The 23,207-nt window shown below is 45.6% G+C and overlaps 1 protein-coding gene across 1 annotated transcript in view; it reads left to right on the top strand.

Annotated features, from left to right (window-relative positions):
• Nucleotides 1-1,339: 1,339 nt before the first annotated feature.
• Nucleotides 1,340-23,207, top strand: part of LOC143923373 (guanylate-binding protein 3-like) — a 55,665-nt gene continuing 33,797 nt past the window's right edge. The window contains exons 1-3 of the mRNA XM_077447000.1: nt 1,340-1,482; nt 15,075-15,287; nt 16,762-16,889. Of these exons, the coding sequence (XP_077303126.1) occupies nt 15,095-15,287; nt 16,762-16,889 (321 nt within the window). The 5' untranslated portion in view covers nt 1,340-1,482; nt 15,075-15,094. The remainder of the gene's footprint in view (nt 1,483-15,074; nt 15,288-16,761; nt 16,890-23,207) is intronic.

Genomic DNA, 23,207 nt, shown 5'->3' with positions numbered 1-23,207 from the left:
GGACTGTTCGCTCAACTTTGTCCGTCAAACAGTTTCAGCGGACAGTCCGCTCAAAATTAGCATGGACGGACTTGCCCACACACGACGAACGAACAGTCCGCTGAAACCGTGCGCGATGACGTGAACGGCACGTACGACGGGACGAAAAATACGACGTCCTATACACTGCAATGCAAACTTCGGCGTGTAAATCCTTTCTGAGCATGCACGGAACTTAGTTTGACGAACAAGCCTACACACGCGGGGACTGTCCGCTGAAACAGAGTTTCAGCGGACAGTTTTTCGGAATTTCCGAAAAACTTTGTTCAGCAGACTGTCCGCTGAAACTGTCCGCTGAAAGCCCACACACGAGCGGACTGTCCGCCGAAACACTGTTCAGCGGACAAAGTTGAGCGAACAGTCCCCGCGTGTGTACGCGGCCTAACATTTCCACCCGATCCGCCATACTGACAGAGAGCACCATGATGTCACATCCCTTCCCATGTAAACACAACCTGGAAGTGTTTTATTTACTTTTAGAACATTGTAAGCCCTTGTACACACGGTCGGAACATTCCGACGGAAAATGTCCGATCGGATCGTGTTGTCGGATAATCCGACAATGTGTGGGCTTCATCGGACTGTTTCCGTCTGAATATCCGACGCACCAAGTTTGAGAGCTGGGCTATAAAACTTTCCAACAACATGATCCGATGGGACTTTGTCCGATTGTTTGTAGAGAATTACGATCGGACAAAGTGCCACGCATGCTCAGATCAAATTCCTACACCAAAGCTATTGGCTACTAGCCTGAACGTAGTCCCGTCGTAACGAAATAACGTCATCATGTTACGAACGATCGGATTTTCCGACAACTTTGTCCAATGGTGTGTATGCAACACAAGTTTCGGATAAAATCCGTCGGACAAAATCCGAAGGATTTTGCTGTCAGAATGTCCGACCCGTGTGTACGGGGGCTTTCAGCTCCCGGGCTTGAAGCTGGACCCCAGCTGTGCGGAGGTGAGCCCACAGAAGCCGCTGACACCAGCTGTTGGTTAGAAATAAGTGGTAGACGAGCCGGGCCCAATATTCAGCATTGTTTAGCCTCGTCTAATATTGCTGTATGCCTTCTCCATCCCAAGGCATCTGTTAGAACATTATTCCAAATTCTTCACTATCCCTCATTTTCAAGTTCCAAGCGGAGGTATGAGATAGAAACGAAAGTAAAAAAACTAGATGGACCGTGTAATTGAAAATGATATTTTGGGGTGACGAGTTCTTTCGGACAGGAGGTGTCTGATAAATGTCACTGTAAACACAGGCAGTACAGACTGCAGGAACTGCGGGGACTTGGTGAATATTCACGATGAACGTCTGTTCTGTTTATCGCTTTTCATTTTCACTTTCACTTTGAATATTATAACATTTGCAACTGCTTCAGACTCTGTATCAGAACTCTCCCAGCCATATCTCAGGAGGACACTGCAAGGAAGACACAATACTGTAAGTAAAATGTTATATATCTGTTCCATTGTGTGTTATTGTCAGGATGCCTTATATCCAGCACACCTCTTTCTACAGCACATCGCACCCAACACAACACATGCTGCAGCATATTACACCCAACACAGAACAGTAAATGCACCATAGAATGGTACACCCAACATGTCTGCACATTGTAGCATATTCCATACAACACAACTCACACTGCAGAACATTACACCCAGCACAGCTCACACTGCAGAATATTACACCAAGCACAGTTCACACTGCAGAACATTACTCCCAGCACCGCTCACACTGCAGAATATTACACCCAGCACAGCTCACACGGCAGAACGTTACAACTAACCATGCTTCACACTGCAGAATGGTAGGTCCAACCACGCTTCACACTGCAGAACGGTACGTCCAACCATGCTTCACACTGCAGAACGTTACGCCCAACACACCCTACCTTGTGGAATAATACACCCAACAGAAGAAATATACAAACATTTAGCTTTTGCACCCCACCCCCCCCCCCTTTATACACAGTTTGCCCATCTAAGCCTGACTGAAGGGTCTGGTGGATAATTTATATCTTTCCAGACATTTTTTTAATACTTTCAGTGCTAATTTTCTATGGCAAGAAGCATTTGCAATGGCTGGGAAAGGCAACAGGGCAAGAAGCTTGACTGAAGCCTCAGGTGCCATCAGGATGTTCACAAAGCTTTCCTTTGTTAGAATTATTTCCTTGGCGGTGTAGTGATCTGGGACTGTTGGTTTAGTAATAAACAAAATACTATCTAAAAGAACAAATTATACGGGGGTTGTATATGCTGCAAATTTAGTTTGCTTGATAAATTTCTCAATCATTTGGTGTTGCCTTAATTAAAATGTAATTCTGTTCCACTGAGTAAGTAAATTCTGGCACATCTGCGGAACAAACATTCGTAAAACGAATCTTCATATATAAGTGCTGTGATAGATCCACCACCAAAAACTTAAAGATTGGCTAGATGACCCCCCGTTACAGATGGTCGTAGAAAGCCTGCAACAGTAGTGGATCTCCCAGATCCCCGCACAATCACGAAGTTTCCTTATGGTGTACAGCCTCCAAACAGTGGACAACCCTTCGGTGCTCTCCGGTCAAACAATCGTTGGTCCGAATGGACATTGACATTGGCTCCTTTTGAACTTATGCTTGTAAGTGTTAGCCCCTGTACACACGGTCGGAGATTCCGACGGAATGTGTCCTGTCGGACCGTTTTGTCGGATAATCCGACTGTGTGTGGTATGCATCAGACTGTTTCCATCGGAATATCCGTCTGACCCAATTTTCCAACTTGTTGGAAATATTTTCAGACAAACTGGTCCGATCGGACATACTCCGATCATGTGTAGAGAATTCCGATCGGACAAAGTGCCACGCATGCTCAGATCAAATTCCTACACCAAAGCTATTGGCTACTAGCGTGAACGTAGTCCCGTCGTAACGAAATAACGTCACCACGTTCTGAATGATCGCATTTTCCGACAACTTGGTCCGACCGTGTGTATGCAACAGTTTCGGACACAATCCGTCGGACAAAATCCGTCGAACAAAATCCAACGGATTTGGTTGGCAGAATGTCCGAACGTGTGTACAAGGGCTTACTCTTTTTTTTTTTTTATATATATACACAATAAATACATGGGTTTTATACTATCGGAGCTCTTTTGTTTTTTATGTTGCAACGTCAATGTCCGTTTGGACCAACGATTGCTTGACCGGAGAGATCCGAAGGGTTGTCCACTGTTTGGAGGCTGTACACTATAAGGGAACTTCATGATTGGGAGATCCACTACTGTTTTAGGCTTTCTATGACCTTCTGTAACGGGGGGGGGGTCATAGACATCTGGTAAGCAGCCAATCTTTACGTTTTTGGTGGTGGATCAATCACAGCACCTATATATGAAGATTTGTTTTACGGATGGACTTCATTTAATTTACAATATATTTTTACATCTTTTCACGGGTGTTTTATATACATATTGTTTATATGGACTTGACAAATTGGGTATTTGGTTGTACCATTTCCATATGGGCGTGGATTAATAACTCTTTCCTTCCATATATTTTTGAATAATTAACATTTAATTTTTGTTTTGATGAATGAGACATCTGTTCACTATATGTGGAGTTATACACAATTAATGGATGTACTTAATCGTATTGTGATTTATAGTTGTAAATGACACAATTGTTTAGGTAATTTTTCACAAAAATTCTGGAGAATTTCTTCACATAATGTTTTGCACACTATTAATTTGGATTTAGCGCAGCTCTGTAGTTTTTTTTTTATTTTATTTTTTTTTGTTTTTACTGTAAGATATGTTCATGCAGTAGAGTTGCAGCTTGACATATATTTGTACATTAGATCTATCTTTTTGCACTCTAGTGGGATTTTCTTTCTAGCGCAGTTTCTTTCCCCTTTTTACATTTTTAAAACAATAATGAGTTACAGAGTATTGACAAACCGTTGCACAAAAGGAAACCAAACACTTCAACACTGAGTCAATTGGTACTGGTGGAAATGACCCATCCTGTATAGTGATGGTCGAACGGTTCGCCCGGCAGTCGTTTTGCGGGGAATTTCGGCTGTTCGCAGTCCGCCCGTTCGGCGGACTATTGGCGCCGTTCGCTCGGCGGACTTCCATGTTTTTACTGTGTAAAAGAACTTTGACCTATGATGACATCATGGGGTACAGGACAGCCAATTGAGACATTACGGCACATGGACACTTGGACATTCCCCCTAACTAATAAATAGACCTGATCCGGCGGCCATTTTACATTCTTTCTTCTGTCACTATAGGGAGAGGTTGCTGTGTGGAGCAGGGAGAGATTGCAGTGACCCAAATCGCTAGCTATTTGGTACACAAAAGTTCTTTTCAGGACTGGTATAGGTGTTAGGTGTATATAATTTTGCTGTGCTACTGATTGTTGCAGCAGCCTGTGTGTCTTTTGTCAGTTTAGAGAAAGGGACAGGACGCTGTGTCTGCTGTAGGGACAGTCAGTTTAGTGATCATTAGCTGTTACTATCATGTCCACAAAAGTGCTATTCCAGTTATTGTTCCAGTAGCCTCTGTTTTGTCAGTTTATATAGGGACAGGCAGGAAGCAGTGTGTGAGGCAGTGAGGGTCAGTTTAATCAGTAGCTGTTACTATTAGTTCCACAAAGGTTCTTTTCAGGACTGGTATCAGTGGTATGGTAATAGGCTTGTACATGTATAATATTCTTTCTTCCAAATATAGAAAGAATATCATACTTGACTGCTGCCCTTCTGCTGCAGTCTGCTAATCATTCACAACCCACTTGTTCCACAAAGCTCCTTATAAAGACGGGTAACTTGGTCTGTCTAGGGTGCTACAGTACATAGGGTTGAGTGAGGTACAGTCTGCTATTCTATAAGGACTGGTATAGGTCCACAGTACATAGGGTTGAGGTGCACTACTGCTGACCTCTGCCCTATACTGCAGCAGTCCTTCATCGGTATAGGGACTGATGTACAGTCTGCTAATCACTCACACACAACCTACTTGGTCCACAAAAGTCCTTATAAGGACTGGTAAGGTATAGGGTACTACAGTACATAGGGCTGAGTGAGGTACAGTCTGTCATTCTATAAGGACTGGTATCGGTCCACAATACATAGGTTTGAGGTGCACTACTGCTGACCTCTGCCCTATACTGCAGCAGTCCTTCATCGGTATAGGGACTGACGTACAGTCTGCTAATCACTCACACACAACCTACTTGGTCCACAAAGTCCTTATAAGGACTGGTAACTTAGTCTGTCTAGGGTGCTACAGTACATAGGGTTGAGTGAGGTACAGTCTGCCATTCTATAAGGACTGGTATTGGTCCACAATACATAGGGTTGAGGTGCACTACTGCTGACCGCTGCCCTATATTGCAGCAGTCCTTCATCAGTATAGGGACTGATGTACAGTCTGCTAATCAGTCACAACCTACTTGTTCCCCAAAGGTCCTTATAAGGACTGGTAACTTGGTCTAGGGTGCTACAGTACATAGGGTTGAGTGAGGTACAGTCTGCCATTCTATAAGGACTGGTATCGGTCCACAATACATAGGGTTGAGGTGCACTACTGCTGACTGCTGCCCTATACTGCAGCAGTCCTTCATCGGTATAGGGACTGACGTACAGTCTGCTAATCACTCACACGCAACCTACTTGGTCCACAAAAGTCCTTATAAGGACTGGTAACTTGGTCTGTCTAGGGTGCTACAGTACATAGGGTTGAGTGAGGTACAGTCTGCCATTCTATAAGGACTGGTATCGGTCCACAATACATAGGGTTGAGGTGCACTACTGCTGACTGCTGCCCTATACTGCAGCAGTCCTTTATCGGTATAGGGACTGACGTACAGTCTGCTAATCACTCACACGCAACCTACTTGGTCCACAAAAGTCCTTATAAGGACTGGTAACTTGGTCTGTCTAGGGTGCTACAATACATAGGGTTGAGTGAGGTACAGTCTGCCATTCTATAAGGACTGGTATCGGTCCACAATACATAGGGTTGAGGTGCACTACTGCTGACCGCTGCCCTATACTGCAGCAGTCCTTCATCGGTATAGGGACTGAGAGTTTTGTCAAAGGGCCATTTAAAAAATGACAGGCAGAGGAAGAGGCAGGTCCTTCCGCAGGGGTGGTAGGGGTAGGGCAGGAGCAACAGCCTTGAGCCAAAGTGGGAAGTTGCAGAAGGTGCATTCAATTACTTTAAAGGACGCACCAGACTTGGTTGAGTGGCTCGCTCAGCCTTACTCTTCTGCACCCTTCTCATCCTCTCGATCTGCACCCTCTTCTTCACTCTCTGCTATGTGCACCCCCAAAGACACTACCACCAACAACACCACCACCACCACATACCTTCCGCTTGAGTCACAGGAATTATTTTCCGATCCATATCAAGACATTTCTGATGCGCAGCCACGCTTGGCATTGGATCAGGAAGAGGAGGCAGCAAAAACCGCTACTCAGCAGCCTGACGACAGTACCCAGATCAGCCCAAGGAGGAGGTTGGTCCCCAGTGTTGCTGCCTACTCCGAGATCTCTACTTATAGCAGTGGGGAAGGTGACGTTGATGATGACGTGTCTAGTGATGTCACATGGGTGCCCACAAGAGAGGAAGAGGAGGGGAGTTCAGAGGGAGATATGGACCAGCAGATAGGGAGGAGAAGCAGGAATAACTTACATTGCACAGGAGGGTCAAAGCAGACTGCAAATGTATCAGGAGTGAGTCATCGACCATGTACGGTCACATCTGGTGCTCCCAGGACACCGGCACATGGCTCCGCAGTGTGGGCTTTTTTTAACGTGTCCGCTGCTGACAATAGCGTTGCCATCTGCAATCTTTGCAGTCAACGCATTAGTCGCGGTAAGCCCAACACTCACCTAGGGAAGACCGCCTTAAGAAGGCACATGGGCAGCCATCACCGAGCCGAGTGGGAACAACGGAACACACAAAGCCACACTGTAGGCTCTCACTGTCCAGCCTCGTCTTCTACTTCTCCTTCTCCTCTCTCCTCACAATTGTCCTCCACTCCACCTTCCATCACGCCAAGCTCACATTTTTCTGCAAAAAGGCAGGCTTCCATGGGCCTAATGTTCGAGCGTAAAAAAATGATGACGCCGGATAACCCTCTTGCCCAACGGTTGACGGCTGGCTTGTCAGAACTCATAGCCTGCCAACTACTGCCATATAAACTGGTGGACTCGGAGGCCTTTCGAAAATTTGTGGCCATTGGAACACCACAATGGAAGGTCCCAGGAAGGAAGTATTTCTCAGAGAAGGGCATCCCAGAGCTATATGGCCATGTTCAGCGGCAAGTGAATGTATCTCTGGCACACAGTGTCGGTGCCAAGATACATCTGACCACAGACACGTGGTCTAGCAAACATAGGCAGGGAAGGTATATCACTTTTACTGCCCACTGGGTGAACCTTCTGACGGCCGTCAAGCAAGTAACCCGTGGCACCCATGTAGATTTGGTTTTACCGCCACGGATTGCATGCAGGGCTGACTCTTCTTCTCCTCCCCCTCCTACTCCATCCTCCTCCCGCTCCTCCTCAGCTGACTCCTCCTTTTCCGCTGCTAGCGTCACTTCCGCTGCGCCGCCCAAGCTCCCCAGAACCTATTCGACATGCCAGGTGAGATGTTGCCATGCCGTGCTGCGTCTGTTGTGCCTGGAAGCCAAGAACCGCACTGGCCCGGCACTCCTTTCAGCTTTGCGTTCACAAGCAGATCAGTGGCTAACACCGCTCAATTTGACAGTTGGTAAAGTGGTGTGTGACAACGGTGCCAATCTGTTAGTGCATTGAAACAGGGCAAAATCACGCATGTGCCATGCATGGCACACGTCTTAAACTTGGTCGTGCAGCGATTCCTTGTCAAATACCCTGGGATCCAGGACATCTTGCGGCAGGCAAGGAAAATCTCGGCCCATTTCAGAAGATCTTACACGGCCATGGCTCGCCTTGCTGACATTCAGCGGTGACACAATCTGCCGGTCAGACGTCTTATTTGCGATTGCCCGACGGGATGGAACTCAACCTTCTACATGCTTGATAGGCTGCTCCAGCAGAAACGTGCAGTTAACATCTACCTGTATGAACTCTGCGGCAGAACCGGTTCCGGGGAGCTGGGGTTTTTTTCACTGCGCCAGTTGCTGCTCATGCGCGATGCATGCAGACTTCTGCGTCCATTTGAGGAGATCACCAAACTGGTGAGTCGCAGCCATGGCGCCATCAGTGACATGGTACCTTATGCCTTCTTTATGGAGCGTGCATTGCATCGTGTCATTGATCAAGCTGTGGAGGAGCAGGAGCGGGAAGATGAGGATGTCGCAATGCTGGATGAATTCCTCTACTCTATCTGAGACAAGTCAACAACAGGAGTCTGAAGAGGAGTCAGAGGAGGATGGTGCCGGGGTGGATGAGGAGGAGCAAGAAGAGCATGCTTTAAACCTTTCTGGGATCCCTGTTGTGCGTGGATGGGGAGAGGAGAATGAAGAGGATGACATTATCCTGGATGATGTGCAGAAGCCAGGCCACCATACCGCTTCCACTTTAGTGCAAATGGGGGCCTTCATGCTCCAGTGTTTCAATAGGGACCCCCATATAAAAAGCATAAGGGTCTAGGACCAGTACTGGGTGGCAACGTACTTAGACCCCCGGTACAAACACAAAATGGCAGAAATGTTACCGCTGTCACAGAGGGCTGGCAGAATGCAGCACTTCCAGGCCTTGCTTCGAGAAATGCTGCATTCTGCTTTTGCGTGCGCTGGCAGAGGAGCAATTCCCACTCCCAGAGAAGGAGTTGCGGATACCAATCCAACAGTGCCTGCAAGAAGAGGCCGGTTTGAAGATGTATTGGTGACTTCAGATATGAGGTCATTCTTTCAGCTGACCCATCGACAGGTGTCATCTGGATCCAGCATCAGGGAACACCTAGACCGTCAACTTGTCCGACTACTAGTGATGAACTCCTGGACTACTGGGTGGGCAGGCTTGACCTCTGGCCGGAGCTTGTCCAATTTGCAATCGAACTGTTGCCTTGCCCCTCATCCAGTGTCCTGTCCGAAAGGACGTTCAGCGCAGCAGGGGGGGTCGTGACCGATAAGCGTACTCCCCTAGCTCACGACAGTGTTAACTACCTTACATTTCTAAAAATGAATGAGGCATGGATCTCGGAGGAATTCAACACATATGACCAGTAGACCGTGTATATGTCTATAAACAATTTTTTGAATCGAGCACACAGACCTTCTATCTTCATTTGGCTCACTTCCTTGTCCAAAAAAAGCACACCGTACTATATGCCCTTACCCTCCTCTTTGAAGAGGTTGAGCGGTGTCATATTTCTACTGGGGCTGCTTATTATGAGGGGCTCCCACCATCCCTGTGCTGTGCTGACTTCCTCCTGGGGCTGTGCCTCTGCTGTGCATATTTTGAGGTGCTCCCACCATCCCTGTGCTATGCTCATTATGAGGGCTTCCCACCATCCCTGTGCTATGCTGACTTCCTCCTGGGGCTGCTTACGGTGCAGGTGTCAGTGCTGTATATCACGGTGCTGATGTCAGTGCTCTCTGTCACGGTTCTGCTGTCAGTGCTGTATATCACGGTGCTGGTGTGATTGCTTTATATCACGCTGCTGATGTCAGTGCTCTCTATCACGGTGCTGCTGTCAGTGCTGTATATCACGGTGCTGGTGTGAGTGCTTTATGTCACGCTGCTGATGTCAGTGCTCTCTATCATGGTGCTGTTGTCAGATGACTCTATCACGGTGCAGGTGTCATTGCTGTATGTCACGCTGCTGGTGATCATCTCCTGCACCCTCTTCTTTGCCTACCCTGGTCCCTGACCTTCCCTCTTCTCCATTGCCTTCATGCGCTCCACAGTCCTGAATTGTCAGAACAATTTCCCATATAAAAAAAGACAGCTTGTAGTTGTCGATCCCAGATTCACCTCATACATGTGTTATGTCATTGGCCATGTGGTGGGACTATGTTTGCACAGCTATTAATTATTTTGTGGCTGCAAATTTGACCTGTAGGTTTGCAAAGTTCACCTCCCATTGAAGTCAATGGGGCCCGCCGCGAACGTTCCGGTTCGTGAACTATCGGCCGCGTTCGCGAAACGTCCAGGTCTAATTGGATCCAGATATGGCAAGTAGTATCAATACAGAAGCTTGGCTGATATGCGTTTGGTAGTAGAATGGGTTTGTGAGGTTTGTAATATGCGGGGAGGACATTGCTGAAGAGGAGAGTAGTTAATGCATAAATCAAGTAGAGATTAGGTGTTATCTGTTGTTGAGGAGAATAGTTTTATGTTCTCCCTGTGTTTGGTCTCCAGGGTGGGTGTTTTACAGTCATGTGAAGTGGGGATGCTGTTTAATCAAGTGGGTATCGAATTAAGATATTTAAGGGAGGAAGGGGGGAGGGGATGGGGAGATTTAGGGGGAGGGGAAGAGGGTGGAATAGATGGGGGAGAGTTAGGAAGGATGGGATGTCTCTGGCTTCCCTTAATTCATTTCAATCGGGTGTGTAAGGCGAGGTTGAGTTTGGGTAGTTTTTAGAGGGTGTCTGCTTATCAGGGGGAAGGGGATAAAGCAGGGAATAGAATATACAGTGAAAGGGATTTCAGATAAATTGAGTGAGTTCTATTAAAACTTGAAATCCTATCTAAGTAGGTGAGTTCATGATAGTAGAGTATTCACGTGTCAACTGGTAGTGTAGCCAGCAGGCCCACTTTTGGTTGAATTTTGTCAGGGTGTGTCGTGAAATGTGAATGAGTGTCTCCATTTCGGCGACTTGGATTGAGTTCTTGTGAACCATTCTTTGAGAGTAGGTATCTGTTTTGAGTACAAGTGTATAGGGATGCATTGTTTGGCTGCGTTGATCATATGCATTGTTAGAGATTTGTGGTAAGAAGTAAATGGCAAGGGCAAGTGATGAAGAAGGAATTGGGCCGGGGAAAAGTCTAGGTTGTAGGAGGTAACTTGGGCAGTTATGTGATGAAGCTCAGACCAATAGTGTTGCAGGGGGGGGCATGACCACCAGATGTGTAGTAGGGTACCTCTTTCTCGGTGGCATCTCCAACAAGTCTCAGGGATTTTAGGTTTGAATTTATGTAGGAGTACTGGAGTACGGTACCACCTGGATTGGATTTTGAATCCATTCTCCTGGGTGGAAAAGTTGGTTGATCCCTTGCGCATGGTCATAAATATTTGTTCCCAATTCTCTTCAGTGAGAGATATGGAGAGATCTGCCTCCCATTTTTTACAGGCTTATGCCGCGTACACACGATCGAATTGTCAGGTGGACTTGGTCCGGCAAACAATCCGCCGGACTTTATAACGAATGGACTTGGCCACACACGGACACTCCGAAAGTCCGGCGATTTCTAACGCGATGACGTACAGAGCGTACAATGGGACTAGAAAAAGGAAGTTCAATAGCCAGTAGCCAATAGCTTCCTTCTCGTACTTGCTTCTGAGCATGCGTCATTCTTAGTCCGCCTGACTAGCACACTGACGAATGGATTTTCCACTGAAAGCCAAGTCCGGCAGACAAATTTTGAGTCAAAACTACTTTCTAAGTCCGCCGGACTTTACCATGAAAAAGTCCGCTGGAGCCCACACACGATCGAATTGTAAGGAGTAATGTGGTCCGGCGGACCACCACATTGCGCCAGACAATTCGAACGTGTGTACGCAGCATAAGGTATCCTTGGCCTTGAGATCTGCGAAGAGAAGATTGTGTATATAAGATATAAGGTGAGTTTGAGGTGTAATCTTAGTGCAAAGGATTTCGAAGGGGGAAAGTTGCCTTGAGCAATGAGAATAATTGTCCATGGAATTTTAGGTAGTGGGTAATTAGTAGGTATGCCCAGGGAGGGATAGGAGATTTCTCTAGCTGTGTGGCAATCTGAGTTGTGGATAACTGTTTGCCCTGGTGGAAAAATTGGTGGGCGCTGATTTGGTTTGATGGCCAGTGATCTGTAAGGTAGAAATGGTGCATTCTTGGAGGGAAGTCTGGGTTTAATTTTATTGGAGGCAATGGCCCGGAGTGGAGGAAATGTCCGTACGTTTACAGGTCTGGTGGAAGCAGTGTACGGTGGGTCCTATTAGAGGATGGAGGCGTATTTCTGGTGGAATGTGGTGAGGGGAGATCCATGGAATTAAATTTAGAGGTAAATTTGTAAAGGTGGCTTCCAGAGAGACCCAATCTTTGTGGGGAGCATGGACATTCCAGTCTACTATCCTAGTGAGGTAGGCAGCGGTATGGTAGTTTAGGAGATTCGGCAGACCGATGCCTTCCAGGTTTTTTGGGCGAGTCAGTTGATTGTAGCTAATTCTGTGCTTGCGCTCACTCCAGAGGAACTTAGAACATAACTGTCTGTAAGTTTTGAAGAAGGAAGGTGGGACATGTATGGGGATCGTTTGGAGTAAGTACAAGAGTCTCGGTAGAGCATTCATTTTCAGGATGCCGCTCTGCCAAACTAGGAGAATAATGGTTTGTTCCAATTTTTAAGGTCAGCGTCCAATTTGTTTAGAAGGGGAAGATGGTTTTTCGTGTATAGATCTGCAAGTTTAGAGGGGATTTGGATGCCCAAATATGTGATCAAATCATGTTTCCACTGAAAGGGAAAATTTTCCTTGCATTGGTTTACTAGGGTTTGTGGGAGAGAGATATTAAGGGCAAAGGATTTTGATAGGTTAATTTTAAGATTAGAAAGCATTTGGAAGTTTTTAAATTTTGACAGAATGATGGGTAGGGTAATCAGTGGGTTTGTAAGGAATAGCAGTATGTCATCTGCGAATGCAAAGTATTTGTATTCTTTCTTGGGCGAATGGATTCCTTGTATGTCTGGGTTGAATCTCAATTTGTGGAGAAAGGGTTCAAGAGTTAGCACAAAGAGGATAGGGGACAGAGGGCAGCCCTGTCTCGTCCCATTACGGATGGGGAAGGCATCTGACAGAGTATTTTCAACATTTTTTTATAAATAAATTTGTGAAAAGTGTGGGGGCATTTGTACTCAGCCCCCTGAGTCAATACTTTGTAGAACCCCCTTTCTCTGCAATTACATCTGCAAGTCTTTGCCCTTGTACACATGGTCGGAGATTCCGACAACCAAATCCGTCAGATTTTGTCCGACAGATTTTTCGAAACTGTTGTATACACACGGTCGGACGAAGTTGTCGGAAAATCCGATTGTTCAGAACGTGATGACGTTATTTCGGTACAACGGGACTACATTCAGGCTAGTAGCCAATAGCTTTGATGTAGGAATTTGATCTGAGCATGCGTGGAACTTTGTCCGATCGGAATTCTCTACACATGACCAGAGTATGTCCGATAGGAGCATTTTGTCGGAAAATATTTCCGGGAAGTTGGAAAATTTGGTCCGACGGATATTCCGAAGGAAACAGTCCGATGCAGACCACACACAGTCGGAATATCCGACAAAACGCTCCGATTGGACATATTCCGCCGGAATCTCTGATCGTGTGTACAAGGGCTTTTTGGGAATGTCTCTCCCAGCTTTGAACATCTATAGAGTGACATGTTTGTCCATTCTTCTTTGCAAAATAGCTCAAGCTCTGTCAGATTGGATGGAGAGCGTCTGTGAACAGAAATGTTCAAGTCTTGCTACAGATTCGCAATTGGATTTAGGTCTGGACTGTGACTGGGCCATTCTAACACATTAATATGCTTTGATGTAAACCATTCCATTATAGCTCTGGCTGGATGTTTAGGGTCATTGTCCTGCCGGAAGATGAACCCTCGCCCCGGTCTCAAGTCTTTTGCAGACTCCAACAGGTTTTCTTCTAAGATTGTCCTGTATTTGTCTCCATCCATCTTACAATCAACTCTGACCAGCTTCCCCGTCTCTGCTGAAGAAAAGCATCCCAACAACATGATGCTGCCACCACCATGTTTCACGGTGGGGATGGTGTGTTTAGGGTGATGTGCAGGGATAGTTTTCCACCACAATTTTGGTCTCATCTGACCAGAGCACCTTCTTTCACATGTTTGCTGTGTCCCCCACGTGGCTTCTCGAAAACTTCTTTGGCTTTCTTTCAACAATGGCTTTCTTCTTGCAACTCTTCCATAAAGGGCAGATTTGTGCAGCGCACGACTAATAGTTATCCTCTAGACAGATTCTCCCACCTGAGTTGTGGATCTCTATAGCTCCTCCAGGGTTACCATGGGCCTCTTGGCTGCTTCTATGATGAATGCTCTCCTAGCCCAGCCTGTCAGTTTAGGTGGACAGCCATATCTTGGTAGATTTGCAGTTGTGTCATACTTCCAGTATCAGATGATGGATTGAACAGAGCTCCATGAGATGGTCAAAGCTTTGGATATTTTTTTATAACCTAACATTGCTTTAAACGTCTCCACAACTTCATCCCTGACCTGTCTAGTGTGTTCCTTGACCTTCATGATGATGTTTGTTCACTAAGATTCTTTAGCAAAACTCTGAGGGCTTCACAGAACAGTTGTATTTGTGCTGAGATTTAATTACACACAGGTGGACTTTATTTACTAATTAGGTGACTTCTATAGGCAATTGGTTCCACTAGATTTTTGTTAGGGGTATCAGAGTAAAGGGGGCTGAATACAAATGCATACAGATATTTATTTGTAAAAAAAAAAAAATGAAAACCATTTATTATTTCCCTTCCACTTCACAATTATGTGCCACTTTGTGTTGGTCTATTACATAAAATCCCAATAACATATATTTACGTTTTTGGCTGTAACATGACAATATGTGGAAAATGTCAAGGGTTATGAATACTTTTTCAAGGCACTGTATGTGGGAAAATAAACTCTTTATTATCTATTATGATGTGAGGTACCCATAATAATAGTCCTTTCTTGCTTGAAGCATCTTGGGTTTTAGGCCACTTGAGCCAAAGTTTGGAAGCAGCCGATTTTTTTTGCACAACATTTTAATGGGATTGGCTGTTGCTGACATGTAGCCTACTGATTTGCATTAATTATGTTGAGATGGTCACTTTATTTTTCCTTCATTCAGACACGACTGTATCTTCCCCTATGGAGCCGCCATTTAGAATGAAAGCCCCCATCTGCCTAATTGAAAACACAGCGAATGGAAAGCTCGTGGTGAACCCCAAGGCCATAAATATTCTCTCTGGGATCAATCAACCAGTGGTGGTGGTGGCCATCGTAGGCCTGTATCGGACAGGGAAGTCCTACCTGATGAACAAGCTGGCCGGAGCTCAGAAAGGTGATATATCACTTAGTAGGACGTTTTTTTTTTGCATGTTGATGATGTTAAAGGGGTTGTAAACCCTCAAAGTGTTTCACCTCTTTGCATTAAGGTGAAAAACATTCTGTCATTCAGGAGCCACCCGAGACCCCTTTATACTTACCTGAGCCCTGTGTTTCCGGCGACGGGATCAAGCACACCAACTCAGGCCGGTGTCTCGTGTCCTGATTGGATAGATTGATAGCAGTCTGTTGTCTACGGATGCAGAAGCAGGACACAGGGGCGTGCCACATGAGCGTCCCGAAGGAGAGTGCTTCTCCGATGGGACACTTGAGAAGAGGAGGAGCCTGGAGCGCCACCGAGGGACCCCAGAAAAGGAGGATCAGGGCCACTCTGTGCAAAACCCTTGCACAGAGAAGATAAGTATGACATTTTTTTTTTTAAACCTGAACCTTTACAACCCCTTTAACCACTTGCCGACCAGCGCACGCCGATGTACGGCGGCAGAATGGCACGGGCAGGCTAATGGGCGTACCTGTACGTCCCTTTAAATTTGCCGCCCTGCCATCGGGAGCGCTGGTCGGGACCCCCGTTAGTCCAGTCGCGGCATCCGCGGACTCGATCGCCGCGGGCATACCCGCGATCGTCTCACGGAGCGGCCGAATGAAGAAATGCCGTTGTAAACAGCATTTCTCCATTCTGCCTAGCAACTAGTGACGCTGATCTCTGCTCCATGTGATTGGAGCAGAGATCAGTGTTCACTAAATTAAAGCCCAACCCCCCCACAGTTAGTAACACGCCCCTAGGAACACTTAACCACTACACTGCCACCCACTGGTTAACCCTTTCACTGCCAGTGTCATTTACACAGGAATCACTACATTTACTGTATATAGCAGTGATTACTGTATAAATGACAATGGTCCCAAAAATGTGTCAAAAATGTCCGATGTGTTCGCCACAATGTCGCAGTCACAATAAAAATTGCTGATCGCCGCCATTACTAGTAAAAAAAAAAATAATAAAAAATTATTAATAAAAATGCCATAAAACTATCCCCTATTTTGTAAACGCTATAACTTTTGCGCAAAGCAATCAATAATCGCTTATTGCGATTTTTTTAACCAAAAATATGTAGAAGAATACATATCGGCCTAAACTGAGGGAAAAAAATGTTTTTTATATATTTTTGGGGGATATTTATTATGACAAAAAGTAAAAAATAATGCGTTTTTTTCAAAATTGTGGCTCTATTTTTGTTTATAGCGCAAAAAATAAAAACCGCAGAGGTGATCAAATACCACCAAAAGAAAGCTCTATTTGTGGGAAAAAAAGGACATCAATTTTGTTCGGGAGCCACGTCGCACGACCATGCAATTGTCAGTTAAAACGACACAGTGCCGAATCGCAAAAAGTGGTCTGGTCTTTGACCAGCAAAATGGTCCGGTCTGTAAGTGGTTAAATAAGGGTTTTCCATGTTTAATTTCCATAGGGTTCAACCTGGGTGCCACCATTCAAGCTGAAACTAAAGGCATCTGGATGTGGTGTGTTCCTCACCCCTTCAAGAAGGATCACACTCTGGTTCTCCTGGACACCGAAGGACTGGGGGATGTAGAGAAGGTGGGAATATAAGACTGGAGATGATTAAATATGATTACCATCATTTCCTTTTCTTGTAGGTTCTGAATTTTGCTTTTTTATGAATGTCATGATCTGCTCAGTTTTGCGGGTATTGTTAGCAGGCCAATTCAATTTTTTAAACTTCTATACTTCAACATTCTTCGTTCTTTTTTTGTGTGTCACTATTCCACACACACCTACTTATCTCTTATTATTTCTGTTCTTCCCTTTTCATTTTCCTTCCTGGTCCATTTTCCTAGGTCATGGTGCAAACACCTCCAGCTCACATTTACAGAACATTTCAAGAGCCCTAGGGTCCTCAACACAATATAATTAGTATTTTTATTTTCTTTAACTTGATATAACACATATTTTAGAGATCATTGGATGTGTATGCAAACACACAATTTTATTGGACTTTGAACTATTTCTGAGTCATTTATTTAGGTGTTGGCTGTTGCATTACATGTTTGATTTTTGAAGAGTGTATATTAATTACGCTGATTGGAATCATCATTAGTACTACTAAAGTTTGGTTGTCGAATCCAAATCTTATCAAAGTCAATGAGGGCTGAAAGTTCAAAAACAATAATGTCCATTCTCTAGGCTGATAGGCAAGGGATTGTCAAACAAATGACATTGGGGTCTGGGCACTGCCGTGATGAACATGATCCCAAGCAAAAAAAAAAGTACAAAAATTCAGTGTGGTGGCAATTTTTTAGTAATACTTAAAGAGGAAGTAAACCCTGATGAGTTTACTTCCTCTTTCATTCCCTGCAAAGGCAAAGCATAATGGACTACTATGCATCGCATAGTAGCCCATTATGTGTCACTTACCTGACACAGGAGCCAGCGAAGTCACCGCTGTCCCCTGTAGTCCGCCGCATCCATCTTCTTGGTGGGGTCTCGCAGCTCCGCCGCTGTCATCTGGCGAAGCCGCGATGACCTCACTCCCGCGCATGCGCACGGGAGCCGTCAAGCGCGGCAGCTCCGTCTTTGAGAATGTCGCGTTCAGTACGCCCGGTGGCGCGCTCCCGATGGCAGGGCGGCATTGAAGATTGGACGTACATGTACGCCAATATGCCTGCCCGTGCCATTCTGTCGACGTACATCGTCGTGCGCTGGTCGGGAACCGGTTAAAGAGGAAGTAAAGGCAAAACATTTTTTAAATACACCCTGCATTATGAATAACTTACCTGAGGTAGAGGCCCCCAAAGCGACCCTTGTTCGCCTCCTCCGAAGCTTCCATGATACCCGGAGTGACTTCCATGTATCGCGGCTCCGGTGCTAACGACATAATCGCCGTTAGCAGCGGCATGCTCAGTGCGCCTGCATATGCCATAGACATCAGTGCCTGTCTCATGTAAGTATCTCCTAAACCGTGTAGGTTTAGGAGATATTTCTTGGACCTACAGGCAAGCCTTAATCTAGGCTTACGTGTAGGTAAAAGTGGTCTTTTAGGGTTTACAACCACTTTAAATAACATGCTTGAGGGGTGCCCTGACCTTGCCAGTGAAGTGGCACATCTTATGATGTATGCAATCAACTATACTATAGCAACATTGGCATTTTAAAAGAAAAAAATGTGTTTACATTGCCAGTAAATTACAACTTCTAATCTCATTGTTCTGTAAACAAAGCTGCCATGGATTCCCTTCATCTCTATAACAGACATTTAGCCTAGATGAAGGTCTTGTGTCGATGTTAATGAGGAGCTCCACACAATAAAAAAATGAAGTAGGGGGTTGCCCCTAAATTCATGCCAGGCCCTACAAGTCTAGTATGAATTTTAACCACTTGAGACCCGCGCTATAGCCGAATGACGGCTACAGCGTGGACCTCCTTTGCTGGGACTACGTCTATTGACGTCGTCCCGTGCACGAGCGGCCTGCACGCCCCCTGAGGGGCGCGCGAGGCGCGCTCTGTGATCGGCGAGTCTATGCGACTCGCCTTATCACTGATCCGAGCAAGGGGTCGATCCCGACCCCTTATCACGTGATCAGCTGTCAGCCAATGACAGCTGATCATGTGATACAACGGAGCCGGTAATCGGCTATTATTCCTCCTCGCGCTAACAGCGCGAGGAGAAAAAAAAAGAGCCGATCACCGGCGGCCGTGATCGGGACATCAGTCCCGATCACGGCCAGCCCTGCCAGTGCCCACCTGCCCCCTGCCAGTGCCACCTCATTAAAAAATAAGTGCCCCCCGTCAGTGCCACCCAGCAGTGCCCATAGTGCCACCCAGCAGTGCCCACAGTGCCACCCAGCAGTGCCCACAATCTGCCTCAACAAAGGTGCTGCACCCCAGTGCCACATATCCGTGCCCATCAGTGTCATCTAACAGTGCCCATCAGTGCCCAGCAGTGCCGCCCAGCAGTGCCACCTATCAGAGCCACCTATCAGTGCCACCTATCAGTGCCCATCAATCCCATCTATCAGTGGTACCTATCAGTGCCCCTTAGTGCCACCCATCCGTGCCACCCATCTGTGCCATCTTATCTGTGCCCATCAGTGCCACCTTATCTGTGCCCATCAGTACTGCCTTATCTGTGCCTATGGGTGCCACCTTATATGTGCCTATTAGTGCCGCCTTAACTATGCCTATCAGTGCCCACCAGTGCAGCCTATCAGTGCCCACCAATGCAGCCTATCAGTGCCCACCAGTGCAGCCTATCAGTGCCACTTCATCAGCGCACTTCAATGAAGGAGAAAAATGACCCGTTTGCAAAATTTTATAACAAACTATTAAACATGATTTAATAGCAAAGAGGGGAGTTGTTGTGAACGCTGTATTATCCTTGGGGAAAGTGTTGCAGTAAGAAAGAAATATACAAATATATAGACTGGAAAAAATAGCTCCTGCTGCTGCTTTCCCTTTAAGAAATTAGTTCAAATCAAATCCACTCATGTTTAAAGTTCTGGACCGACTGTGGAGTAGCTGAAGCCGACCTCTCCTCCTTTTTTTTTTTTTTTTTTGCCTTGGCCTAGGGAAATTACCCCCCTTCAAAAAACGTTATTGTTTTTTTTTTTTTTTTTTCCCGGGGACACTTACGGATCTGAGCGATGTCTGCAAGGAGGAGGGGGGAGGAGCATGCCAGGCAGGAAAATGTGGGGGCGCAATCTTTGAGATCCGCCAAAGAAAAAGATAAAGAAAAAGATCCCCAGTTCACTGCAACAACAGCTGGGATAGCTGCTGCGGCCAAGTTGGAAAAATATGCCCATGCTCATACTCCCGATAATACGCCAACCAAGGGGGGACAGGGGAGTCTAGTAAAACCTATAACGGACAGAAAGAGTCAAGGGCAACTGTCACAAACAGGCGTAAAACAAATAAATAACAAAAACGCGGGTGCAATTGGAAGATCAGAGTCAGATCCCATGCTGGTACACCCAATAAATGGTGAAGAAGAGCCGACGCTGAAGGAGGTCCTTGGGGCTGTTAACGTTTGCAAACAATCATTATTGGAGCTATGCGATCAAACAAGAAGTATTAAAGAAGAGCTGGCCTTTATACGGCAGGAACTTCAGTTAACGGTTGACAGATTAGCAGCAGCAGAAGGTAGAATTTCTCAGATTGAAGATGAGGTGTATCCATTAAATCAAGAGGTCAAAGATTTAAAAATACAGATGGGCAAATATGAAGGGAAACTGGATGAATTGGAAAACAGACTCCGCAGGGACAATATAAGACTGGTAGGCCTCCCCGAGAAGTGTGAAGGCTCTGACACAGCTGAGTTTCTGGAAAAATGGCTTGTTGAAGTGTTTGGCAGAGAGTCTTTCTCCCAACAATTTGCTATTGAAAGGGCACACAGAGTTCCGCTTAGAATTATGCATCGGGGGGGTCAGCCCAGATCTGTACTAATCAAATTTTTGAACTTCCGGGATAAGGTTGTTTTGCTTCGGAGGGCCAGGGAGATGGGGAGTGTCAGCTACAAGGGCGCTAAAATCTCGTTTTACTCTGACTTTTCCCCTGATTTGCAGAAGCGCAGAGCGGAGTTTATAGAAGTCAAGCGTAGACTCCAGAAATTGGACATTACATATGCTCTGCTCTATCCGTCAAGGTTACGGGTAGTAGCATTGGGAGAGACTTTATTTTTTGATACGCCTGCAAGGGTAGAAGCATGGATGCAGGAGAAGGGAGATCAGTTATTGAAGAAATGATGTGTTTTTCTTTTTTATATATGCATGTGTATGACCCCCTTTTCACTTCATTTATCCTTTCTTTTCTTTTTTTTTTTTTTTTTTTTTTCTCCTTTCCCCTCCCTCTTTTATCGGGAGAGGGGAAGATTAGCGAAGGGGGGATGTAATGGGTGCACTGTAAATGAAGTAAGGGAAGATGACACATTAAAGTCAGGGTGCAGAGAATGACACACAATATAGTAAGAATTTATGCTTGAGGAAGGGGAGGGTCAAAAGGGGGGGTTGTTGAGTATTGGGGGGGAGCGGGAGGTGGGTGGGGATGGAAGCATGAGAGAAGGAGTGGGGAGGGGGGAGCATGAGGGTATGTGTGGGAGTGTAGTGGTCACGGTAAAAACCCCTAGGGGTAACCTAGATAGGTATGGAGAGGGTAGGGGGGAGGGAACAGGGAAGATGGAAGCATACAAAATTCAGGAAAAGGAAATAGGTAATATTTGCACAGTCATAGATGTTAATTTAAAAGTAATGAGTAAATACGGGGTAATGGTGTGTGTAGATAGAAGGTTTGGATCTCACGCTCACAAGAGGAGACTGAGAAGGGGTGACACTAGGGAGTATAAAAGATGGTATAGCTTTATTAAAGTACTCACTAAGTGGGATTGCACTTTTCTTTTTACATCCCCCCATTGCATTTGCCTCTTCGGCATGAACTATAGAGGGAGAAGCAGGGATTATTTCTGCTCAACGTCAGGGAATTCAAGCAATTTAAATGTTAATTTTGAGCCTTCAGGTTTTACTCTTTTCTCGCTCTTCTTTTTTCTTTTTCCACACTTCCTAGAGTTATGCAGTCCAGAGTTTTGAATATTGGCTCTTGGAATGTCCGAGGGCTGGGAGCCTCTGTAAAAAGAGCAGTAGTGTTCGACACCTTGGAAAAGTGTGGAGTAGGATTGATCTGCCTACAGGAGACACACCTAAGTAAAGAAACTATATTAAAAACTCAGAGTAGGAAATTTCAAGTCCAGTACCATTCAGTCCACACCTCTTACTCGAGGGGAGTGGCCGTGTTGGTAAGGAGAGAGGTGGCGTTCTCCTGTCGGCAGATCAATATAGATAAAGAAGGGCGGTTTATCTTTTTACACTGTGTAATTGAAAATCAGGAGTATGTTTTTGCAAATGTTTACATTCCTCCCCCATTTAAAATGGAAGTTTTATATTATTTGATGGAATTTATAGCGGACAAATCGGGGATTCCTGTTATAGTAATGGGAGACTTTAATGAGGTTATAAATAAAAGCCAGGATAGGTTTCCACCAGGAATATATATGCAAACGGAGGCTGAGACCCGGCTGTCTCGATTTTTGCTGGAGGGGGGCCTGTCTGATATATGGAGAAAGCGTAACCCGGACCAGTTACAATATTCATGTTTCTCAAGCTCATACTCCTCACTCTCAAGGATAGATTTAGTCCTTGGGAATGAGGAGGCAAGCCGTGTAGTAAAGGAAATAGTTTATCAACCTAGAGGGGTGTCAGATCACTCGCTAGTGACAGTTTCGGTAAATCTAGGAGGGATAAAGTCCCCAAGAGTATGGAATATGAATCCAGTGTGGTTTGAGCTAATTGGGGACCCAGAGAGGGTGCTGTTTAGTGTGGCAGAGTTTGTGGAGTTTAACAGCGGGTCTGCAGAGATTGGAGTAATATGGGATGCATTGAAGGCCTATCTTAGGGGTATTCTTATCCAACAGGTAGCGAATGTTAAGAAAACATCTAATGAATGGGAGGATAGGGTTGAAAGGGATCTAGTAATAGCAGAGAGAGCCTATATAGAAAACCCCACCCCAGAGAAAAAAAAAACATGGTTAGAGAAACAACGGGAACACAAGGCAGTGGTTATTAGGAAAATAGAGAATAAAAAACTGTTCCAGAAACAAGTGGAATATGGGGAAGGGGAAAAAGTAGGAAAGATGTTGGCACAGATTGTAAGAAGTAACTCCTCGCCATCCACTGTCCCAGTAATAAGGACTGAGAAAGGAGAAATATCAGCACAGAGCTCAGTGATTACTGATACCTTTAGGGTATTCTATGCCAAACTGTATTCTTCACGGGGGACAGAGGTTGGCGAGGATATGGATAGGTTCTTTTCGAATATCAAAATGCCTTCCCTAACAAAGGAGGAGAATGAGAT

Source organism: Lithobates pipiens, unplaced genomic scaffold, assembly GCF_037356315.1.
Source record: "Lithobates pipiens isolate NorthernLeopardFrog02 unplaced genomic scaffold, aLitPip1_a1.2 Scaffold_22, whole genome shotgun sequence".
Taxonomy (NCBI): Eukaryota; Metazoa; Chordata; class Amphibia; order Anura; family Ranidae; genus Lithobates; species Lithobates pipiens.
This window is presented reverse-complemented; position numbering and strand designations above follow the sequence as displayed.